The following is a 23,439-nucleotide window of genomic DNA, read 5'->3' on the forward strand; positions in this document are numbered from 1 at the left end:
CCAACCGGAGCCGGGGAGCTCGCAACGTCGCCGGGCGCTGATTGGCGGAGGGGTGAGGGGAGGGGAGGAAAGAGAACGGGGAGAAGAACAGAAGCCGAGGGGAGAAGAACATAATGAAGAGGGGAGGGGAGGGGGAGAGAAGGGAGCCTGCGAGTTCCATCCGCCCCCAACGCTCGTCAGTGTCCCTCGGAGCGCAGCCTTGGGAAGTGAATGAGCGCGGCCGCCTCGGGCAGGGGGATTACTCGGAGTTAAAAGAACCAGGCTCTCCGGTGCCAAACTGTTGCGCTCTTGGCCTCTGTCTGGACGCGACCAGGGCTGCGCTGAGAGAGAGGGAGGCAAGTCCAACCCCTTGGCAGCGGGAGATGAATCTTGCTTGTCCGCCTAATAGAAATATTTATATGCCGCTGCTGCCGCGGAGAGATTTATAGCCCTGGGGGGCCCTCAGATAATTTAAGGGGGGGGCAACTGGATGTACATTTCCAAAATATAAGATAAAAAACACACAAAATAAAACCCACATACAGCAACAGTGGCAAATGGCTTTAGATACCTATTAGGTCCATAAATTACCATATAGCATATATTCAACACAAAAACAATGGCCATTTGTTGTTGATAAAGGACAGCTGGACATATAAAGGGCCCCATTACCTTCAGTAGCTTAGGACCTAATCAAGCCTAAATCTGTCCCTGAGCCAGACAGTAAAATCGCAAGGAGTTAAAAAGCAGGTTAAAAGCAAATTGAGGTGAAAAACAATAAACAAACAAAAGCGAAAGTTTCTCCCGGGAGTTTTAGTGGCCCCATCCTGTACTGCAACGTTTAGCAGTTGCTTTGTAGAAAATGGAAAGTCTTAAATTTTATATTGCTTCACAGAACATGAAGAGGAGCCCCATATGCAGATGGACTGAAGGAGGGCTATACATTGCAAGTGGACACACACAAATGTGAATTGTACTGACCTCAAAATCTTTAAGCTACTATATGTGTATTCACATTTCGGTTGTATTTTTAGCTGGGGAAGGGATGATATTGACACAAGTTCCAGTGAGGATAGCTGTTGCTTAGAGCCTGGTACAGTACCGATAATGCCAAGGTTACAGGTTTGATCCCTATAAGGGGCCACCTGCATATTCCTGCATTGCAGGCGTTTGGACTAGATGACCCTCACGGTACCTTCCAACTTTAGAATTCTATTATTTTGTCCCTCGGTTCCTCAGAGTCTTAAAAATACCGTGAGGGAAACTGTCTCCCTGCATGGTGAGTAAAGGCTGCTGAGAGTCAGAGAAGGGCTGGAGAGGAGGTGCCAACAACATTTAGGGGAAATATATAAAATATTAATATTTTTAAAGCAATAAATTGGGAATATAAAGAAATGGCATAATAGTAGGAGGGAAATGAAAAAGGAGGGATGAAAGAAATTGGCAGTATGTGGGAGGGAGGGAGAAGATGGGAAAGGGGGAGATGAAATTACAAAAGTTAATACAGTATGAGAGGCAGGGAGCAAATTCTTGCTAAAATGTGGATCTGGGGCACAATACTTCCAGAGCTAATAGCTGTATAGGAAACTGCCCTATCAAGCCATTTGCCACAAGGAAATTGCTGTGGCAATGTTTTTAGCAATTTGCAAAGTGGGGTTAGATATCATTAGAAGATTATTTTGGTATCTGCCAGTTGCACCAAGATTGCACTATCTTCCAACATTTGGTGATTGGCTCCAACCCACACCATTTTCTTTGTGACTGGTGAACCTTGGTAGTTTGCAAGCCCCTCAAGCAGCACGCACACACACACACACACACACACACACACACACAAACCCGATAGAAACTTTGAGAACCTTTGGTCTACAGGAAAAGGAAGGAAGTATATGTTTTGTTTAGACAACCTTTCAGTGACAGCCTGGGAACGGAATGTAGATATATGTTCCTGTGTGTCCTTTTGACTGTGCGGTGATGGTAGGAAGTTGCTATAGGATTAGTCAGTGAGCAAACAGGTAGAACTGGCTGATTCAAATATATGGAATTGTGTAACTGTGTCAAGCAGCACCTTCTACATGCAAACTTTATCAGGAGTAGTGGTGGTGGAAAATTCAATTCAGTCTGCATGTAAAGGTGAACCTGCCTAATTCTCACTTTCCAAAATAAGACGCAAACCAAAACACTGTTAGCTTTCGAAATTCACACTTCTCTAGGCAAGTAATGTAATGTGCACAAAGGTGCATTGTATTAGGAGAAATTGCTTTGCAAAAATGTGTATATTAGGCAAAATTGCATATTAACATTTTCAAAAATGTTCTCAAAGGCATAGCTTTTACTGTATCCTAAAATTCAGTAGGCAAGTCTTCCTCTGACTTAGGGGGGAAATGTTGAGAAAACACTGCTACTTAGTTTCTTACTGATCCCATGAAGCAATCCTCTGTATCTTATTTTATGTTGTGAACTGCCCTGAGATGTATGGATGAAGGATGGTATACAAATGTAATATAATAACAATAATACTAAAAATTGGAAAAATCATCATTAAAATGCTGATGAATTTTCATAAGGACTATTTTTCAAAAGTCACAAAGTGATGTGAAATTAAAACTGAATTAAGAGTGGAAAAATGAGCAACAAACAAAAACTGACATCTTCACTCATTCCTACTTGAGAGTTAGCCCCACAGGAATAATAAAATATTCCAAATAAAATGTGCACTGGACTGGGCTGGATGCCCTTGACAGCCATGTAACTTTACACTAATTTGGTTGTTAAAGTACATAACCTCTGTAGGTGCACCCAGTTACGGAACTCCCTTCCCCCAGATGGATGGATAAAACGCTGATGGAATTTTGCCACAGGGTGAAGACGTTCTTGTTTTCCCAAGCTCTTGGAGGTCAACATATCTAGGTTATTTTCAGTCTTTGTCTCCCTTGATAATCTTGTGTTTATTATAATGGTATTGTGACTGATGTTTCAGTTGTATTTTACGATTCTGTCATAGAGTTTTGATTGATATGTGTAAAGTGCTTCGGGGTGACTTCTGACAGTAAGCAGTACTGTATACAAAAGCTTTAAATGTAAAAAAACCCCAACCTTTAATGCAGGGGTGCGGGACCTGTTCCCTTCCAGATGTTGTTGGACTACATTCCTGACTATTGGCTGTGCTGTGGATGATGGGTGGGGTAGTCCAACATCTGTTATTATTTATTTGTTAAGCCAAAACCATTACAAAAGATAAAACACATAACACAGAATAAAAACAGAATTAAAAAAGTTGCAGGGTCAAAATTCAAACTAGACATAAAAGTTTGCTCCCCTTAAGAATTTAACTTAACATCCCCACAAACATTTCTCCTTAAAATTGTCACTCTAAAGGCAAAACAGGCCCTTTTTTCAGAGGCGTAAAGGTAAAGGGAGGGACGCGGTTGGCAGTGTGGGTTAAACCACAGAGCCTAGGACTTGCTGATCAGAAGGTCGGCAGTTCGAATCCCTGCGACGGGGTGAGCTCCCATTGCTCGGTCCCTGCTCCTGCCAACCTAGCAGTTTGAAAGCACGCCAAAGTGCAAGTAGATAAATAGGTATTGCTCCGGCAGGAAGGTAAATGGCGTTTCTGTGCGCTGCTCTGGTTCGCCAGAAGCGGCTTAGTCATGTTGGCCACATGACCCGGAAGCTGTACACCAGCTCCCTCGGCCAATAAAGTGAGATGAGCACCGCAATCCCAGAGTTGGCCACGACTGGACCTACCGGTAATGGTCAGGGGTCCCTTTACCTAAGATTGGGCAAACCAGGAAGTAGTCTCTCTTCATAGGGGATCCAGCGATAGCATTCTTCAACTATGGCAGAGCACATAATAAACTGGAGCCGCAGAGCTGTAAGGGTTTCTCTTCATTTGATATTTGTGATGCTGGTTACATAGTGAGGGCGAGGAATCTGAATCAGTAGTTTGGCATACAAAGGGGCACATTTGGACAGACAACTAGAAGTGCAACCAGCACAAAGATGTTTTAAAACATGAGATTACATGTGGTGAGATGCCATCTACAAGTCTAATGAACCCAGAATGTCCAAAGAAAGACCATACTTATCAATGACTTGATTCCAAAATGAAGTCAGACTCAGCATCTCTTTGAAAGCTGAAAGTACTAAAATTGACCTTATCCTCCTTTTTAATGTTAGCCAATGCTTAAGGGCAAGGATATGCATTTAGGCCATCACTAAACAAAGAGCAGCTTCCAGAGAATGGAAGTGTCAGTTGCCTTGGGGAGCTCAAAAATAGCACAAAGGTATTTATTCTGGGGAAACACAGGCTTCCCACCCCTATTTTTGTGGTTATGGTTAAGGTTTATCAGCAGAGTGAAGGCTGTGCCACCTATTTCCCAGTCAAAATGATCAGGTATACAAGAAGAACCTACAGTATTTATCAGGGTGTAATTGAATACTACAACTACATGATCTTAGCCACAGGTACATTACTACTACTGCTGTGGTGGTTTCAGTGGGGGTTATATTGTTGGGGGATGGGCAAGACGGCCTCCTGGAGTACCTTACAACTTAGAGATGGTGTGATTCATGGCCAGAGCCTTGGACTTGGAAATAACCGTCAAAGTTGTCCACTCCTTTGTTAAAAACGGGTGAGGAGACTGTACCCCTTCAGATGTTTTGTGGGGGTTCAACTCTTATCATCCCTGCCCATTAAGCCATGCTAGCTGGGGCTGATGGGAACTGGAGACCAACAAACCACTAGTTTTCCCACCCCACTTAAGGAAATTAGCCAACTCTAACAATGTCCAGTGACTGTTCTGTGAGGGAGCAGTTTTTTTCCTGTCTACTCCTAAGGAATGTGGTAATCAGTGTCTGTAGATTACTGTGGGTCAGCCTGAGAGCAAGGCAGAGCTTATTTGTTTTTGTTTAGTTCTGGTGGTGCTCCCCCAAAAATCTGATGGGGAGGGAGAAGTAAACTTTTGGGACATGCTAAACTGTGAGCTTCACCTAAGTATAAGCCTGCATATTTGTAAACAAATACAAAATTACTCCTAAGCTTCCTGTGACCTCATTGGAAAAAACAAATGCAGAGTAAGCATTTTTCACCACTTGGATAATTAGTTTGTGTATAACATTGGTACATTGTAATGTAACGCCATCCTTTCTGGGCAAAATGCCCATTCAATGCAGTTTACAATACCTTAAATTATAATAACAAGCTAACAAAACAAGAGGAAGTAAAAGCAATAAAAAGGAAGCAGGAAAGAGCAATGCAAGTATGTGTATGAATACATAAGCTATATACACATTTATTCATCCATAGTTGCATATCCATCCCAATCTCTTAAGTGGTGTGAGATTCCAGGGGTTTACCCAGGGTTCATGTTTCCTTTGGAAATGGAACACAGCAGAGACTGTGGTGTCTTTATGGTTTATTTACAAATATATTCAACCTGAGCCTACATTGGAGGGGTTCACAGCACTAACACCCCAATAGGGTCTTGCTTTTGCCATAGCCACAGCCACAGCCTGGGACTCAAGGCAGAAGATTCTAGGTTGGATCCCCAGCATAGAATCAAGAGGAATGTGGACACCGAGAGTAATTTAGTCCAACCCCTGCAATGCAGCAGTTCATTTAAGCTGGGAATGTTAAAAAAAAAAAGTTTGATATTTTATTATGTTTGATATATATTGTAAACTGCCCAGAGTGGCTAGGGAAATCCAGCCAGTTGGGTGGGTTATAAATAATAAAATTATCATCAACTTATGAAACCCTGGAGAACAATTGCCCTTCAGCACAGGATCAGTGGTCAGAGATGATGGAAGTTCAAGTCCCAACAACAGCTGAGGACTTAAGTCTGAGAAACAAGGGAGAAAATATTAAGCTAGACAGACAAATGGTCTGATTCAGTAAGTGTCAGTGTAGATTATAACAAATTTGATAGACCAATCTAATGTTCTTGCAAAGTATAAGGCAGTATGCCATGTTCCCAAGTCCACTGAGCTTCACTATATGACCCCAGGGTCTGTTATTACGAGGGAGAAAAACATATACTGATGTGCAAAGCATATGCTATACCCCTGATACATAGCCTGTTTGGAAACATCTAATGCACCCTGGATATAGCTCCTTAACATACTGAACTACCCTCTTAAACTTGTAACCAGCTCCGATGCTGGTTTACTCAGAACCAAGTCATATAGTACTTTGTAGGCTGAACACTAAAGTGTGTCTTGGGCTGCAGTGGTTCAGTGCGGGCTTATCATCATAGGGAAAATATTCTAATTCATGGCTATTTATACGCAACACTTTTGAAGCAAATTCAAAGCACCTTCTTTTTATCAAATAATTCTGGGTACTGTAGTTTGTGAAGGGTTGCTGGGAGTCGTTACTCTCTCGTGGATAAACTGCAGTACTCAGAATTACTGAGGGAAACAAAGTGCTCCAAATGTGCTTCAGAGTTGAAGTGTGTACACAGCCAATGTAACTCCCTATGTCCCAATACAGAGGCAGGTGTGGCAGCTTCTCTAGTCAATAAAAGTCTGGACACGTTTATTTGTTTTAAAACCACAGGTTTTATTCATTTACATTAAAGATGAGATTATTTGCACATTAAAACCCACTTCCTTTATTGATTCATTGCCCTGGCTTCAGCATTCGGAAAGTTAATATTTAAAAGGATCAGCATTTGAAGAAGTAGCTCAATAGCAGAGCATGTGCCTTGCATGTCCAAGGTCCTGGGTTTGATCCCTGGCAAATCTCAAGATGCCAACGTGAAGGAAACTCAAATATAATAAATATATCTGTTCTGCAACATCTATTCTTTAAATGCCACTAGGACAGGGTGTGACAACTTGCTCAAACGAAGGTTACAAGTAAAAGGATTATTGGATCAACAATAATTAAGGCTGCAATTAAACTCTGTTTAATAGGCAGGAAACAGTGAGATGTCTGAGTAAACATGTTTATCTTTGGGGTGTAAAAAGTGGCAAGCTTCCACACCTTACAATGTTCTTCTGCAAGCAAAAGTGTAAATAAGAAATGCATGTGCCACGTTGCATTAACCTGTTCTCTCTTGGCTCTAAATTCAAATGGGTGGGGATTGGTTGTCCTATCTCAGTGATGAGACAACAAATGCTCATGGCCATTCCTTTAAAAAATATATTATCTCGATTATCTCGATTGGCACTCTACAAGTGCAATACTAACACTGAGGAGGAGGAAACTGACAGCCAGGGCTACTCCCTCAACTGGCTCTAATTAAGAAGGTGGGTGGTGGAGATAGCAATCCATCACTTCCCCAGCCGTCTCCATCCTCCTGTGCTGGGGCTGTTAACATGGTGGCTGATGGACATGTGTATTGGGGGACCCTTTGTGAAATTGCCGCCTACGTGGTCTCAAAAATACACTGGCTCAAAAAGATCATTTAGCCTGTCCTGTGTGTGATCTGGACCCTTCCAGACAGGGGCGTAGCTGGGGTGGGGCATGTAATGTAATATGGACATTTTTCGTAAGACTTAGATTGGGACACACAAACAAGGGTCACTTATCCAAAAGGTTTATCTTGGAGATTTAACCTGTCAGGAGGAGTGGCTTCCTGGTGAGTTATGCTACCTTGCCTGCAGATCCTATTGTTCTATCTGGTATGCCTCTGCATTTCTATAGAATTTATGGCTGGTGCACAAGCTTGTTTCCATAGCTCCATGAAGGAACTTTTAGATGCAAATAATCTGCATTTGGCAACCTAGCTTCCTGGTGAGTCAATCAAGGAACCTTCCGGATCCTCATGACCTCATGGGTAAGAAAGTAAAACATAGAGAAATCAAACTACAAGACTGTGCATATGGTCAAGGTGGGAAGGTCATTACCCACAGTCCTTTGCTTGAGCCAAAGCCATCTTTGGTTCACTGCTGAACATGAAATGGAAGCTAACAGGGAAAGCCTCTTAACAGGGCCCTGATGCCAGCAAAGCTTGCTTATCTCAGCTTGTTCTTTTCTTCCAAAGTGTCACAGACAGTGCAGATGGGAAAGGCCATCGGCTGGCTGACCAAGTAGAGACATCCAGCCCAGGCCACATGCTCCTACAGCTTTCGTGCATTGCAGATACCAATTGGGATCACAATCTCCATTTGGAAGATTTATCAAAAGAGGAAAGTCTTCAACAAGTGCCTAAAAGTCGATAGAGATGGCATTTATCTAATATATAATTGGAGGGCATTCCAAAGTGTAGGTCTCACCACACTCAAGGTCTGATTCTGACAATTCTATGATACATTTTTCTTAATAAAGGAGATGCATGTTGCTGGGGGAATGCTGACTTTTTACTAGCAAATAATAAAATATTGCTGTATGAGTACTAGGATAATTCATTTCTCTGCAACAAATGTACTGTTAGTGGTGGAGGGGTGTTTAGATCCTATGTAATAATTGTACATTTATTACACAATAAAATGGTTATCTAGAAAAGCCCAGCCTCTTATTCATTCCCCGTTTCTCACATTTCTGCTAGTGCATTGATTAGTGGTGTGAACAGGTGGCTCTTTGCACTCTAGTTTCTACCTGTTCTGGGCCTTGATTCCCTTTTCCGGGCATTATTGCGTGTCAAAGCCTTTCCATGGCCCTGTTTGCATCTGCAGCTTCCAGCGGTTGCAGGAAATTAGGTTCCAGCTGGAGGCAAAAGATGAAGAATGAATAACAGGAAACAGGTTTTGGACCTGTGGGCTTCCTGTTCTACTACGTCATAATGCATTAATGAGGGCTGTGAAAGGCATGACCATAGTTGGGCAAGTCAGTCCTTTAAATGCAAAGTGGAGCCTTGGATTACAACAGATCCACCCAATTCCAGCCACGTGAAAGTCCATCACTCAGCTTCACTTAGGGGCATAAAGGCCATATAATGGTCAATTGAAGGTGTGAAGTCTCCTAACATCTCAGCTTTATACTGTAGATCATGTTGCAGAAGTGGCTATAGGGTGAGGCTGCCCCCTAGTGACAGAATCACCATCCTTATTTCACATATACACTCACTGAGCCTGAACTGGCAGGAAATGACCAGGAATGAGACCTTGGAGTTGCAGTGGATAGCTCAATGAAGGTGTTGACCCAGGATGTGGCAGCTGTGAAAAAATGCAAATTCCCATCTAGAGATCACTAGGAAAGCAACTGAAGCTGAATTTTGGAAGATTTAGGATTGGGGGCGAGCGGAGTACTTATTCACACAGTGCATAGTTCAACTATGAAACTCACTCCTATAGGAAGCACTGATGGCCACTTTGGATGGCTTTAAGATAGGAAACATCACGGAGGCTGTATTAGAGTGAGTGGGTGGGGCTGCAATTAACAATGGGCAGGCCCCAATCCAAAAGACCGTGGGGCCAGAGCTAACAGTGGGCTAGCCATATACTTCTTATCCCTTTTTTCTTTCTCCCCATCTCTTCCACACATTTTTTTCCTCAGGGAGCAGAAACATAGAATTGTAGAGTTGGAAGGAATCCTGAGGATTATCATCTAGTCCAACCCCCCTGCAATGCAGGAAAATGCAGCTGTCCCAAAGGGGGATTGAACCTGCCACCTTGGCATTATCAGCACCATGCTCTAACCAACTGAGCTAACCAGGTTGACAACTTAGAACAGGGAAACACCTGCCTCCATTATCAGCCTTGTGTCATACATTAAGAGCTCTGAGGAGCCTCCTCTGGAAGTCCCCACCAGATTAAATGTAACAGAACAAGAGGGCCTTATTGGTGGTAGTGCCCCAGCTGTGGAGTTCTTGCTCTGCTATCTTTTGCTACATCTGCACCATACATTTAAAGCAGCATTTTACCACTTTAAGCAGAAATGACTTTCCACAAAATATCCTGGGAACCATAGATTGTTAAGGGTGCTGAGAATTCTTACGAGATCACTGTTCCCCACACTGAGTGGTATAATGGTGCTTAAAATTTATGGTGCGGATGTGGCCTTTTTGACATCAAGCAAAATGCCTGTTATTTTTTGCAAACCCTTTAACAGTTTCACTCCCTTGGAAGTTTTTTTATGCTGCATATATTGTGGAGTTTTAATATTGTTGTGTTTTCCTCATCAATCATGATTAAATATTTAAGTTACTTATTTATTTACCTCCCTTTATCCAAGATCTCAGGGTGGTTGACAGCATAAAAATACAAAATAAAAATAAAAATAAGAACAAGACAAACCCATGACCCCACCTCCCACAAAAACATTCAAGAGGACATAGAATGTTAATCAGCTGAAGGCCTGATTGAATAGGAACATTTTCACCTGACACTTAAAGATGTATAACGAAGGTGCTAGGCGATCCTCCCTGGGGAGAGCATTCCACAAATGGGGAGTTACTGCAATAGAGGCCTGTTCTCCTGTTGCCATCCTCCTGACCTCTCATTGAGGAGGCACACAAAGGGCCTCCAATGAGGATTGCAGGTTCTGGGTTGGTTCACATGGGGATACATAGTCTTTGAGGTATTGCAGTCATGAACAGTTTAAGACTTTATAGGACAAGACCAGCACTTTGAACTGGGCCAGGAAACCATTTGGAAGCCAGTGCAGTTAGGCCAGGATCAGTGTAATATGTTCAAACTGTCATGCCCTGGTGAGCAACCTAGAAGAGGAATTATACACTAGTTGAATTTTCTGAACCATCATCAGAAGCTGCTACATGTATAATGCATTGCTAGAAGTTACCACAGCATAGATGATAGAAGCTGGGTTATCCCTGTCCAGTTAGGGGCACAGTTCGGCCACCGGCTGAAACTGATGGAAGGCATTTCGCGCAACTGAGGTGACCTAAGCCTCAAGCAACAGCAAAGCATCTAGAAGTACCCCCAAGTGATGTACCTGCTCCTTCAGAGGAAGTGTAACCCCATAAGAGCAGGTCACCTCCCATCCATCTGGTCTAGGAAACCACCCACTAACAGTGCCTCAGTCTTCTCTTGATTGAGCTTCCGTTGTTGGCTCCCATCCAGTCTTTTACTGAGGAAAGACAATGGTCCAGCACATCCACTGCTGCACCTGCAAGTATAAAGAAGAAGCAGAGCTATGTGTCATCAGTATATTGCTAACAGCGTACTCCAAAATTCCAGATAACCCCACTCAGCTGTTTCATGTTGGTGTTAAATAGCATAGGGGATTAAATAAAACCCTGAGGAACCCCACATTGAAGGGCCAAAGAGCCGGCCCCAACCATCACCCTTTGGAAACGATCATCCAAGTAGGACCTGAACCAATGCAAAGCGGTGCCACCCACCTCTAACTCAGACATTTGCTCCAGAAGGATACCATGGTCGATGGTATAAAAAGCCACTGATAGGTGAAGAATTAACAAGGACAAATTTTCTCTGTCTCCCAACAGAGGTCATCAACATACAGGGCAACCAAGAGCCGTCCGAAAACACACAGGATCCATTAGCATCTGAGGACAGACCATCTTAATAGGTCCCCCTATCTCTGCATAGGAGGAAAGGTGCTGAAAGCCTAAATTTCAACAGGAAGCGATTGGACCATGATAAGGAGCTGGTGTCAACATTCCAAACTTTCAGATCAATTTCTTCCTGTGCAGTTGAGAAAACAAGATCCAAAGTGTGGCCTGCCACATGTGTTGAGCCAGCAATATGCTATGACAGCCCTATGGTCGTCACGGCAATCTTGGAGTTTTGAGCCACCCCAGACACATGACATGTGAACCACCTCAACATTCTGTCTAAATTATTTTCTAAATTTCACTAAGAACTCATGGCCTAAACCAGGACTGTGAAAACTTCCGTTCATAGGCCTAATTAAATATGCTCTATATATAATAATATCTGCGGCATCACCTGATACCCATGACATGATATAAAGTCGTTCTCAGGTCAAACGGGGATCTGTAGGCACTTTGAGGACCCAACCACCAGCTGATCAGTCTGTGCTTGCACTATGGGATTAGCTGCACTGGAAACTCCCTAGTGCAGCAGAGCGAACTGGAGGAAGTGGCTGGAATGCATGTTGCTGGAGGAAGTTCTTTGCAGAAACTTCAAAGCAGTGGTTATATGTGATGTGACATTTTCATGTTTGCATACACACTACATTCAACAACGCTTGGTTGAAACTTTCAACCCAATATGATATATAACACAGAAAAACTATGGCAATATCAGATGGAGAAAGAATAAAAAATTCATTTTCAAATAAAGTCATACCACTGAGACTATTTATTCAGAAAACAGGCCATTTCTGTTGCAGCCACCCAATTAATTGCTGGAAGCTCCTGAAGCAGGGCCAAAACACACATTTGGGCAGCCTCATCCAAGATACTATGCATAATATCCCAACAGAAGAAGAGATGGTGAATTTATTATTAGAAACAGAATGGAAACAAATAACTTGAAGATATCCAGTAGATGCAAAGTACAGTACGCACAAAAATCTTAATTATGTAAGATTGGGGGCGAAAGAGCTATGTAAACAACTAGCGGTAAGAAGCTGGACAGGTAGCCAAAGCAGGACTAGATCACACCAGATTGTTGTAAGGATTTTAAGTAAACTGGGGGAGGGAGATGAAGAGGCGGGAGAACTGGACAACTGATAACACCCTCAACTACAGCTGTTAGAAAGCTACGGCCAAAGGGGACATAATGTGGGTGAAAACTGAGGCAAGGAAAAGAGAAAAGAGTCCGCGGAAGGAGGGAGGGGTGTCATGGATTTCGTTAAACGAAGCCAACCCCCCCCCCCCCGCTTAACCGACTGCTCCTCTTCCTCCTTCAATTCCGGCGCTGCCACAAAAAGAGGCGGCGGGGCGGGGAGAGCGCGCCGAAAACACCAGCATCCGGAAGCGGGCGCGGAGAAAGCCCGAGCGCGCTGGGCTAGGCGGAGAAGGGAGGGAGCCCCCCCCCCGAGAAGAGCGACGGCCATCGGGTCCCGGAACCCGAACCTCCCGCGAAGCCAGAAGAAACGGGAAGCGGCGTCGGCGGAGCCTCCCAACAGGGACGGTCCCTCGGCCCCGCCTCCCCAGCGCCAGGCAACGGCTCGCCGCCGCCGCCGCGGCCCCTTGCGCCTCAGCCGCCCCCTCCTCCGCGGGCCCCCGGCGCCCCAAACCTCCTCCAGCGGCCGAGCCTGGCCCTCCCCCCCCCCTCCGCCACCAACCGTCCCGCGCGCGCGCCCTCCTCCGCCCCCCCCAATAACCGCCCTCGCGCCAGGCCCGCCCCGCTCACCTGACAGAAGTCCCGGCAATAGGCGCCCGACGAGCCCTCGCCCACCCCCTGCTCGCTGAGCTCCGCCTGCAGCTGCCGGAGCCGAGAGCTGAGGCCGGCGGCCAGCCGGGGCATCTCTGGCTGCAGGGCCGCGTCAGCCTCGGCGTCCGCCATCTGCACCCGGCCCCACCGCGCGTAGGCAACGAATCACGTGACCCCGCAGCCGCTGACCACATCGGCGGGGGACGGGCCCACGTGACCCGACGGCCCCGCCCACTCCCGGCTCCTGCGCATGCTGCCGCCCTTCGGCGGGGCGGGAAGGAGGCCGCCAAACACAGGTTCCCATTGGCCGCTCGGCCCTCTCGCGGGGCCATGACGCAAATGCATCGCGCTGATGGAGCTGGGTTCTTCCCTCCCGCCCCATTTCCCAGCGCTGCCCAGTGGGGAGGAGGGGCGGAGCTACTTCGGAGAGGCGGGGGAGGAAGGGAAGCTTCCGGCGTGGAGCTGCAGCAAGAAGGGCGAATGCGATCCGCAGATTTTACAGTACTCTGGAGCGACTTGTTTATTCGCTTGTTATAGGATTAATGTTGGCTTTCCTTCCTATTTAGAGATTTTTAAAAAATAAGTTTTTATCTGTCATAGAAAATTGGAAATGTTTTGCTTTTCAATTAAAAAGCAAGCTTTAAAATTTTGGTACATTACAGCATTCAGACCTTTCTCTTTTTCTACCTAGTTTTAACTATTTGGATTTTTTGTTTCATATTCTTTTCTAACCACTTCTATGTACCTTCATTATAAACATGCATTAGGGGAAGGGCAGTTTAGAAATGGAGTGAATAAACAACAAATAGCTTCACATCATCTTGTGTAGGCTCAGCAGAGACTCTGACCAGAGTCATTCTGAGCTTTGTGTTATTACTGCCCCTTTATATGCTAACCTAGCTGCCAACCTAGCAGGTTCTAGGAGAGTTCAGCATTTTGGGGGGAAACTGACACAAAAATTAAGAGTAGCAATGACACAGAAATTAAGAGTAGGAAGAGAGACGCCACAATTTGTACGCAGTCTTGTTGAAGCACATGATACATCAGCACCCAGTTTACAGCACACTTTGGCGTATATAAAGTATACGTTTCATTCCCTCCCTCCCCTTCCTATAAGTGCTAATTGTTGTTCATACAAAATACCTTGTACTTTGATCACCAATCCAAGCAATAGACAGGAGGGTGGGAAACGTACATCCTTTGTCCTTCTCACCTCATTTATCATGGAGTGAGTTCTAGGCATGGTGCTATTTCTGAACTTGGCAGGTAAGAGAGCTGTGGCTTACGCATGTGCCGATAATGTGTGCTTATGGGCAGTGAGCTAACCATTCATATGTCATTCTGAAGGAGAGGAGAGGACAGGTTAGGATACCCTAAAACCTGTGTAGTCACCCCCCCAACCAGGCCTCAAGACTTTTCAAAATTACTTTCTCAGTAGCTAAAAGCATTAGCTAAGCTTTTGCTCTGCTGTAACAAAGGTAGCCGAGAAGAACAATGCGTTGTGCTTCCCAGGCTTTAGTTGACCTTGCCAGCAGCACATCCAACTTGCAACTTTCTCCGGAAACAGCACCAGTAGAACGAGAGAGAGAGAGAAACAATTCTATGCAAGCTCAGTAGATTGGGAGGGAAGGGGGACTTGAAAGAATGGATAAAAAACTGCATGTAAAAATGTTTTCAGTTTGTGCTCGCTTGTGAGTTATCACACTTGCTCCTTCTGCTACCTGGAAGGTAGAATAAATAGCTCTTTCTCTGGTTTAACTCTTCGGTGTCTGTTGACTCCTTCTTCCCTTCCCCGGGCGCAATGCTCTTTCCACCCGTGAAAAAGGCCTAAAAAGGCTACAATTCATATATAGGTGAAGCATAAGGTGTTTTATTTTTGTGTTGCATTAAACACCTAATGACCCATTGCAATACAATGTTAATTTAACTCAGCAGAGCACAATGACTCCCTAAAGAATTACTTGCTTTTATTTGAATGGGTTCCCATCCTTTGCAAAGTGCTGTAAGATCTTTTTCGGCCACGTAAAATACGAGTACAACTTTCAGATGTTTCAGTGCCCTACCATAACAAAGATGATTTTGAGCAGGTGATCTGTGTGCCTGTTCAGTCTGCTGTCCAGAGATTGTGGTGGTGCAATTTCAAGACACATATTCTTGTAACCACATTTAGATACACAGCTCTTCATACAGAGCAGGATGGTGAACCTGCATGTTGCTGGATGGTATCACAGCAAGGGAAGATGGGAGTTGTGGTTTAGGGTGTCAGAGAATCCAGTGAGAAATGAAAATAGGAGAAGTTGCTGTATTTCACAGAATTGTCAGAGACCTGGAACAAAAACCATGCAAGCAAATTGGAGTCATATTTGTTATCTTTATTTTAGTCTGCAAAATCACAGAAAAAACTGCATTATTTCCTGACATTTTCCTTCCACTGAAATGTACTGAAATCGATCAGAACCTGGAGCTCCAAGGAAATGTATTCTAATAGCAGCCAATACCTTGGGATCTGTCTCAGAACAGCCCTGAAAAGGTCTGTTTATGTTAGACCATGATACAGAAAGACACTGCCAGAATAATGTATTTATATGCTTACCACTTTACGATTATGCATCTTGAAGTGGGACTGAGGCAATCAAAAGCTTTTGCCAGAATAAATTGGTTAAGTCTTTAAGACGTTGCGTTCCAAATATATTTATCTCAATGTGATGTACAAAGTATAATAAAAACAACTAAAAACAGTTTTAAAAAGCACAAAAATAACCAGAGATGAATTTTAAAATTCTATGTTGGACAATAAAACACTATGTTAGACTAAAATAACTATATAGCTGCTTAACCCAGATCAAAACATTTTAACGGGAGTTTAAGAGAAAGGAGTTGCCTGGCCAAACCTACTGCTTCAGGCAATGGCACCAACTGCATCTCACTGGCTAGGGGGTCCAATATTGCTTCTTAAACTGTCATTACTTTAACATCTACCTCTCCATCAAACATAGCTTCTTGTTTAACTTGCAGGATTCCCTCTGAGTTTGTAGATTCTTGCTTAACCTGCTGGATTGCCTCTGAATTTGTAGATCCTGAAGGCAAATTAAGACTCTCATGTAGGCAGGCGGGGTCTTTTTGTTCAAACACTTCCAAATCTGAAAGGCAGGTAAGACTGTCCCCAGAAACATTTTCCTCCTGCTTAATCTGTACCTTCTTAATTTGACCATTTGTAATATGCATTGACATGTGATCCGTAAACTCCGTTTCAAAATAGTAGAATTTTTTACAGCCACTAAAGTTGCATGCGTAGGAAGCATCCCTAAAATGCTGGGCTTCGTGGTGGTAGAGCTGCCCCAAGTCACTGAAAACAATGTTACAGCCACTGAGCTCACATTTATAACGCAGATCGTCGTGTTGCTGTTTGTGATGGAGCAGCTCATTCACTGATCCAAACCTAGCATAGCAGCCCACTGACACACACATGTACGGCTGAGGGCCACTGTGCACTTGTTCATGCTCCTGTAGATGGAAAGCCGAAACAAAATGCCGCCTGCAGTATGAACACCTCTCTCTCCTGTTTTTCATGTCCATGTAGTGCATTGCATTTTGATCATTTTCGTGTTCTGCTTTCAAGTGAACACTTAAGTACTTGAACTGCTTATACACCTTGGAGCAATCCGTGCCTGGGCACGGGTACAGGTCCCTGTCCTGCAAGTGGCAGTTTTCTAGCTTACTAAACGTGATGTAATCCTGCGTGTCAGTTCTGGGTTGTTCTCCAAGGCCTACAGAAGCAATTCTGGCTAGACTGCTCATCGCCAGCCTCTCTTTCTTCAACAGCAACTTCTTCTTACCACGGTATTTTCTACTAGGAGGCATTTTTACATGTTCCATCACATGCTTCACAAAGACATCCTTCCTCTTGAACTTTTTTATACACACTGGGCATGTATAAATGCCATCTTCCATATGCATCTTAGAATGGTGAAGTATTCTGGCCTCTATACATTCCCTTTTGCAAATAGCACAGAAAAATTTGTACTGAAGCCACCTCTGGTACCTTTCTGAGGACCCAATCGGCTTTTTAACTCTCACTTTAGGCTGATTTATTGTATCTTGACCTTCAGAATTATTATCTTCACTATCACTTAGGAAAACATCTAGCATAGCAGTTTCATTGAAAGACATCTTCCTGCAACTCAGATCATCCTCTGACTCAGAAACTTCTTTTCCTAACAACTTAAGATAGTGTCGCTTCAGAGTTTTCCAGTCCCAAAATTCTGGATCAAATGGCCAATACGCCTTTAAAGCCAACAGCAGCTCAAAACACAGGGAGTTTTTTCCATCCAATTTTTTATCTTGTTGCAGGTAGAGCTCTTCTAGTAGACTGTATCTTTCCTCGCTTGGCTCAAGTAAGTATTCAGTGAGCTGGCATGCTCTTCTTACTTCGAGGTCTTCCGGCAGAAGGCATGCAATTGTTTTGCATACAGAGGTCTTCATGTCATCATTTTCATTTGATCGGAGCTGCAGGGCTCTCACACATAACAAAACAGACACAATAAGGCCTGCTTCTTCTGCCTATAGGAAAGAAGAGAGCGCAAGTCAGATCTTAATTTAGCCCCCAGAGATCTATCTTAAAGACAAAAGGGAGAAAAATGAAAAAACTGGACAGGATATCTGGGTAAGATGCTCTTTCTTCAGATTTCTAGACATTTCATAGAATTGTAGAGTTGGAAGGGACCATGAGGGTCATCTAGTCCAACCCCCTGCAATGCAGGAATCTTTTGCCCAATGTGAGGCTTGAACCCACAACCCTAAGAGTCTCATGCTCTACCGACAGAGCTATTCCTCTCAATCCAGAAGCGATTGCAGCAGATTTGGGGAACCCGTGGCCCTTCAAATGTTGCTGGACTCCCAGTTCCTATTAACCCCAGCAAGCATGGCCTATGGCCAGGGATGGTGAGAGTTGTAATTCAGAAACATCAGAATGGCCACATGTTCCCCACGCCTGGATTAGAGGGTTATATATAGATACATACTCTGGCATTTCTTATTTCAATCTTATTTCAATTTCTGAACCATCCACTTAATGTTCTAAGCCAAGCCAGGTCTTCTGGAGAGATAGAAGCATAATCTGCTGAGTCAGATCCAAGGCTTATCTAGTTCAGTATCCTGTTTTCACTGATTTCTGTTTAACAAACCCACTCCACCTCTCTTTAATTGTTTTCTCAATGATGAACACATGATTAACATTCATTTTACAGAATGAATAACCCTAGAAGGAAAACCCTGATCCTAAACCTCTGCTGCTTTGAGGAATATCTTTGGACGAAGAAAAGGCTAAGGAGTAAACCCTACACAAATCCGGAGTGGAGTCCCTAAGACAGTTGGATGGAGCCATCCAAGCTGGTGCCACTTATTGCTCTGCTTTCCTTTGGAGCACATCAGCAAGGCAGAGAAGGGGGTGTTGCTAATGCAATGGTTTGATTTCACCCCTGGAAGCACACTGCACTGACTCTGGAGATAGATGGGTGCCAACAACAACAACCTACAGATTGCTTCTAGCATATGGAGTAGTCAGTCAATGACACTTTGCAAAAAAAAAAATCTTATAGACAAATTTTATACCTTCTCTTGTATCTTCTATTCAAAAAGGTGACTCTTTGCTCCTTAGTTTATTCATTAACCCACAGGGAGAGGCACAGATGTCTTGCTATATGTCATGCAGTGGTAGATTCCCTGTGATTCAGCTCTACGCTTCCCTAGGGAACCAGAGACTAAGAAGTGTTCTGTTGCTTAGACAACCCATAGGTTGCTAAGTTGCAACTGTTAGTACCTATTTTTTCTTAAAGGGCTAGATGTTCTGAATAAGTGCTCACTGGGGAAAGCAAGCTCTGGCACTCAGGTTCCAATCCCCTGCCTTTTGCATACACAACCTTCCCATGATTTTAAAAAGAAAGATGATACCCTACCTGTAGATTATGATATAATGCACTAACACAGCTGAACCATGAATTGCTGTAAGCTTCAAGGAGTGTCTCTCACTGTTGTATTAAAATCTAAGAACAGGATGCGGCCTCTAAAGTCACCTAGGCTAACCATGTAGCACAACTTCTATGGACTGGAGCACTTCCAACCATCACTTCTAATTTATAATAATTTCTGTTAAATTTTCAAATTTTACATTTCAAAACAAACATTTTACAAACTTTAAAATATCCAATGACTTCCCTTCTTCTGCTTCATTTTACATATCATGCATTCCCACATATTTTCCATGCAAATCAGTTTTCCACTTTTACATCCATCAAAAATTATTTACTCTGTTGTATTTATCTTAGTGCTGCCAGTGTTTCCAGCTTTATAGTTATTTTCCATATATTCAACAAATGTTTTCCACTCTTCTTTAAATATATGTTCTTCTTGCTCTCTTATTCTATTTGTTAAATCTACCACTCCTCTTTAGCTGGGACCTCGTTCACTTTCCATTTTGGGGCTAACAAAACATGGGCGCAGTTGTTGCATAAGTAAATAATTTTTTCTGACACCTAGGAATTTCTGTTTGGGTTATTCCCAAACCTCCAACAATCACTTCTTAAACCACAGCAATTGAGCAACAACCTCACAGCAACAATGCACACACATCATTCATTTTGAAGAGAAAGGCTGCTATTTTAAGTACAGCAGCTTAACACCATCATATGTCACTAAGTAAACTGTGACTAATTGTCATGTGTCTAAGGTGCTCTTTTACAGCAATTTCCCGTGCATGTGTTAAATCAAAGAATCATAGTAGAGTTGGAAGGGACCATGAGGGTCATCTAGTCCAACCCCTTGCAATGCAGGAATCTTTTGCCCAATGTAAGGCTTGAACCCACAACCATGAAATTAAGTGTCTACCTGTAGCCTTTTCAGGCCTTGCGCATGGATTGGAAGAGCACTGCGCCCGGGAGAGGGAAGTAGGAGTCAAGCAGACACTCAAGGGTTGATTCAGAGAAAGAGCTTTATTGCTACCATCCGGGCTGGTAGAAGGAGCAAGCGTGATAACTCACAAGTTTTAGCACAATTTTTACAGTCATTTGCACAGAGTATATATTCCCTCCAGTTCCCTCCCCCTTCTCCCCCTCCTCAGGAGTCTTGCCTCATGAGTTTCCCTGAGCATGAACAGAAAGCTCCTGTCTGGAGACTCTTGGCGCCCTTCCCTGGAAAAAGGGGGCTGAGACGCCAAGGGGGTTGAGAAGCCTTGCGTTTCAGCATGTCCAAGATTTGTTGCAACTGGGTAAGAAAAGACTCAGTTCCCAGGCCTGCTTATGCTTGGCACTGACAGAGCCTATTCATTAGCTTTTTGAAGCTTTCTTGTACTGATAAAAATAACGTTTTGCTTATGCAGCAGCATCTTGTGAGAAAGCAGAGAAAAGCTGAAGCTGTGGATTTTTAGAAGAAAGGGGAAATTTGGTTTTGAGGCCTGGGGTGAAGTCTTGAGGCCTGGGGTGACTTTGGGGTGACTTCACAGACAGGATTTGGGTATCCTGTCCCTTCATACCGACTAAGTCATGTTAGTATACGCTTTTCAGTGTTCTCCTCCTATTTTTCCTATTTCTATTAGTCACAGGTGCCCTGTACACTTTGCCTAGGGGCAGGACTTGCAGAATTGAACTGTAGAATTTGATCATTACAGCCTTTCCCCCAGCTTTGCTCCCACTCATCCCCAACCAGAATGACCAACAGTCAGGTGTGGTGGGATTTGTAGTCCAAAAAAATCAGGACAGCACAAGTCTGGGAAGGCAGATTTTAAAAGTCACATAACAAATGCTCAACAAGTACAGCACTGTTGCTTTAAAGTTTGGGATCACAAGCCCAGCTAGTTCACATAGCTAGCCAAGGATAAGCCATTAACAAAGGTACTGATTGCTGGTCATTAGCACAACAAAGAGAGAGACTCCTGGATCTGTGCAAAGCAGGGGTTGCCAAGGTGACCGGGTAGGGGAGTGATGTCACAGTAAAAGATGTGCAGGTTTGAGGAAGGGGGGGCAGAGGATAGAAGGGTTTAGTGAGGTGTGTTGGAAGAAGGGTGGGCAACAAAGGCCAGACCTCCATGAGCTGCTGGGCAGAGCAAATGGCCAACTGCTGCTTTAGGCTTAAGCTATGGCAAGAGCCATGAGAGATAGATACTCTTGGGATATAATGCTCTGCACCTCTTTCACTGCAGACTTCCAGGTGTAAATATGTTAAATAAACCTTTAAAGGCACTAGTCTCTGTTGTACCTCGATCTTCCCAACAACCCTTAGTGAGCACCTAGAACCCCACATTTTAGCAGAGATTGTGGGGTATGGTGCAACCTTCCTAACCGTATTTACAAAATGGCAAAAGGTTTCCAACCCATCCTGCATATTCTCAGCCATAGAAGTTTTGATGCAACACCCCTGTCCCCTGCACACAGGAAACACGGGCCTTTTCATATCTTGATGCTATTAGAACAGAGACCCAACAAAAGGCTACAGGGACCTACCAAAGTTCCCCCATGCCCCCTAACATCCGATCCAGGCATATTGGTTTAAAAAGGAAAAACACGAAGAAAGATTAATTCCTCCGAAACCAAGCATGAACTGACTCACTCATACACTCAACCAGCCCATCCGTGGACCCCAGTCTCCAAGAAAGTTCACTTCCGATTTAAAAGAAGCCCACATTCCTCGTGATGGGAGAGACGCGCGCCCCACAAGCTCGCAAGGGTCCTTATCCTGGGATCAGAGTTTACTTTTGTTATAAAGCGACCCTCCCTCCTGTTTTAAAAGAAAGCCGACTTCCTTCAGGGTAGGGACCCTTCCCCACCAGCGGCCCCGGTTTCTCGCGAGGCTGGGTTTAAGAGGGTCTGTCTGGGAGGGAGGACGTAAGTGGGAAAAGGAAGAAACGGAAGGTACTCTCCCCACCTCCCAAAAAAGTCCCAATGAAAAGGAGAGCTGCCTTCCCTCCTCAGCCCTGCACACCTCTTTTCTTCTGGAAAACCCTACCCACCGACCCACAAGAGGGAAACTCGGCTGCTATGCAAGAACCACCCCCGGGGCCAGGGGAGCCCCTCAGGCTGCCGAGAGGGGGAAGCCCCCCAACCCGCCCCCGGTGGGCACAACGGGACTGGCTTCCGAGGAAACCTGCCCAGGCTTGTCTGCCAGTCAGTCGGTCACTCACCGTTCCTGGTCGGTCTGTTGGGCTGCCTGCCGAGGGAGAGAGAGGCGGAGGCGGAATGGAAAGGGAGGAGGGGGGAGAAAAAGCAGAGCTCCGAGTCCCCCCATTGAAAGCTGAGACAATCGCGCGCCGCCCGGGGGCGGGTCGGCTTTAAAAAAAACAAACCGAATATGCGCGTGCGTATTTGCGTTCTCCCTCCACAACCCATACATAAAAAGGAATAGGAAGGATACCAGCCAACCGGAGCTGGGGCTCTCGTGACGGCCGTGGGGAAAAAGGGGAGCGGGGCTAGGACAGAAGCCGAGGGGCGGGGGGAATAGTTTTTTCAGCCTAGTTCTATTCTGGGCCTGTGAATAAACAAGAGCTGTTTGAAGGATCGCTGTGTCGTCTGATATGTTTACCCACAACAAGATTGCTGCCCGCCATGCGTTCTACCACCGGAACCAGCTGCCAAACGCTCCGCCCAGGAGATCCGCAAGGCCAGTAGGCCGCTTCTTGCTAGGAAGCCAGTCCCAGTGCATCATGAAGAGGCTAGCAGTGATGAGGCATCCTCCAGTGAAGACGATGACGTGCACCAAACAAAGCGGGAGCGCGGGAAGTTCAAACAGAAGTCCAAGGGCCATTCGGAATGTGCCGGCTGTGGAGGCAACCATTCCCGTGCCAAGTGTCAATTCAGAGACGCCATCTGTCGGAAATGTTCCAAAAGGGGCCACATCGCCAAGGTCTGCCGATCAGCTCTGTCCGACACCCCCCCTTCACTGACTCACAAGTCCAATCTTCACTCCAGTCCGCCAAGGAAAGCTCGTCCGCCAAGGAAAGCTGTTTCGCTCTCACCAACTGCCACTGCCCGTCCGGAACCACAATTGGCCAAACAGACTCACCTACGCGACGCAAGCTGAATGTCAACTGTGCTCATTGAAGGAGCTCCGTGTGACATGGAGATCCACACCGGGTCTGCCCTGTCCATCGTGTATTAGAGCACCATCAAAAGACTCGTACCCAGAGTGTCCAAAAGGCAACTTGACTCTCACTGAGAGACTACCAGGGAAACGACATTCCCATGGTAGGCGTTGGGCGGTTCT

General features: G+C 44.8%; 2 protein-coding genes and 1 long non-coding RNA gene across 6 annotated transcripts in view; 1 reads left to right on the top strand and 2 right to left on the bottom strand.

Annotated features, from left to right (window-relative positions):
• LOC308482387 (beta-1,4-galactosyltransferase 3-like) overlaps window positions 1-13,349 on the bottom strand; it is a 39,606-nt gene extending 26,257 nt beyond the window's left edge. The window contains exons 1-2 of the mRNA XM_081015461.1: window positions 13,171-13,349; window positions 10,820-10,993 (exon numbers count right to left, since the gene is read on the bottom strand). The gene's annotated coding sequence lies outside the window, so the exon portion shown is untranslated. The remainder of the gene's footprint in view (window positions 1-10,819; window positions 10,994-13,170) is intronic.
• Window positions 11-13,064, top strand: LOC308482404. 2 transcript variants are annotated; one of them, XR_013989258.1, is made up of 3 exons: window positions 11-335; window positions 875-952; window positions 11,334-13,064. It is a non-coding gene; the product is annotated as an uncharacterized lncRNA (long non-coding RNA). The 2 variants fall into 2 exon arrangements; XR_013989259.1 differs by having other exon boundaries at window positions 875-945.
• A 1,696-nt stretch (window positions 13,350-15,045) lies between the features above and the next one.
• On the bottom strand, window positions 15,046-22,509 carry LOC308482373 (zinc finger protein Rlf-like). Of its 3 annotated transcripts, XM_081015435.1 has the most exons (4): window positions 18,802-19,068; window positions 18,213-18,286; window positions 16,171-17,751; window positions 15,046-15,517 (listed from the first exon to the last, which is right to left on the bottom strand). In XM_081015435.1, the coding sequence occupies exons 3-4, from the start codon at window positions 17,671-17,673 to the stop codon at window positions 15,446-15,448; spliced, it is 1,575 nt and encodes a 524-aa protein (XP_080871561.1). In that variant the 5' UTR covers window positions 17,674-17,751; window positions 18,213-18,286; window positions 18,802-19,068; the 3' UTR covers window positions 15,046-15,445. The 3 variants fall into 3 exon arrangements, with proteins under 3 accessions (XP_080871561.1, XP_080871559.1, XP_080871560.1); XM_081015433.1 differs by lacking the exons at window positions 18,213-18,286; window positions 18,802-19,068 and adding an exon at window positions 22,361-22,509; XM_081015434.1 differs by lacking the exon at window positions 18,213-18,286.
• Between the last annotated feature and the right edge of the window lie 930 nt (window positions 22,510-23,439).

Source organism: Podarcis pityusensis (assembly GCF_964106645.2).
Source record: "Podarcis pityusensis genome assembly, chromosome: 8".
Lineage (NCBI taxonomy): Eukaryota > Metazoa > Chordata > Lepidosauria > Squamata > Lacertidae > Podarcis > Podarcis pityusensis.

Excerpts from the sequence above, each read along its gene's own strand:
- LOC308482373 (XM_081015433.1), bottom strand. The coding sequence starts at position 17,673 with ATGAAGACCTCTGTATGCAAAACAATTGCATGCCTTCTGCCGGAAGAC. Across the intron at positions 15,518-16,170 it reads AAGCTATGTTTGATGGAGAG|GTCTCTGACAATTCTGTGAA; the intron begins GTAGATGTTAAA and ends TTTTTGTTCCAG.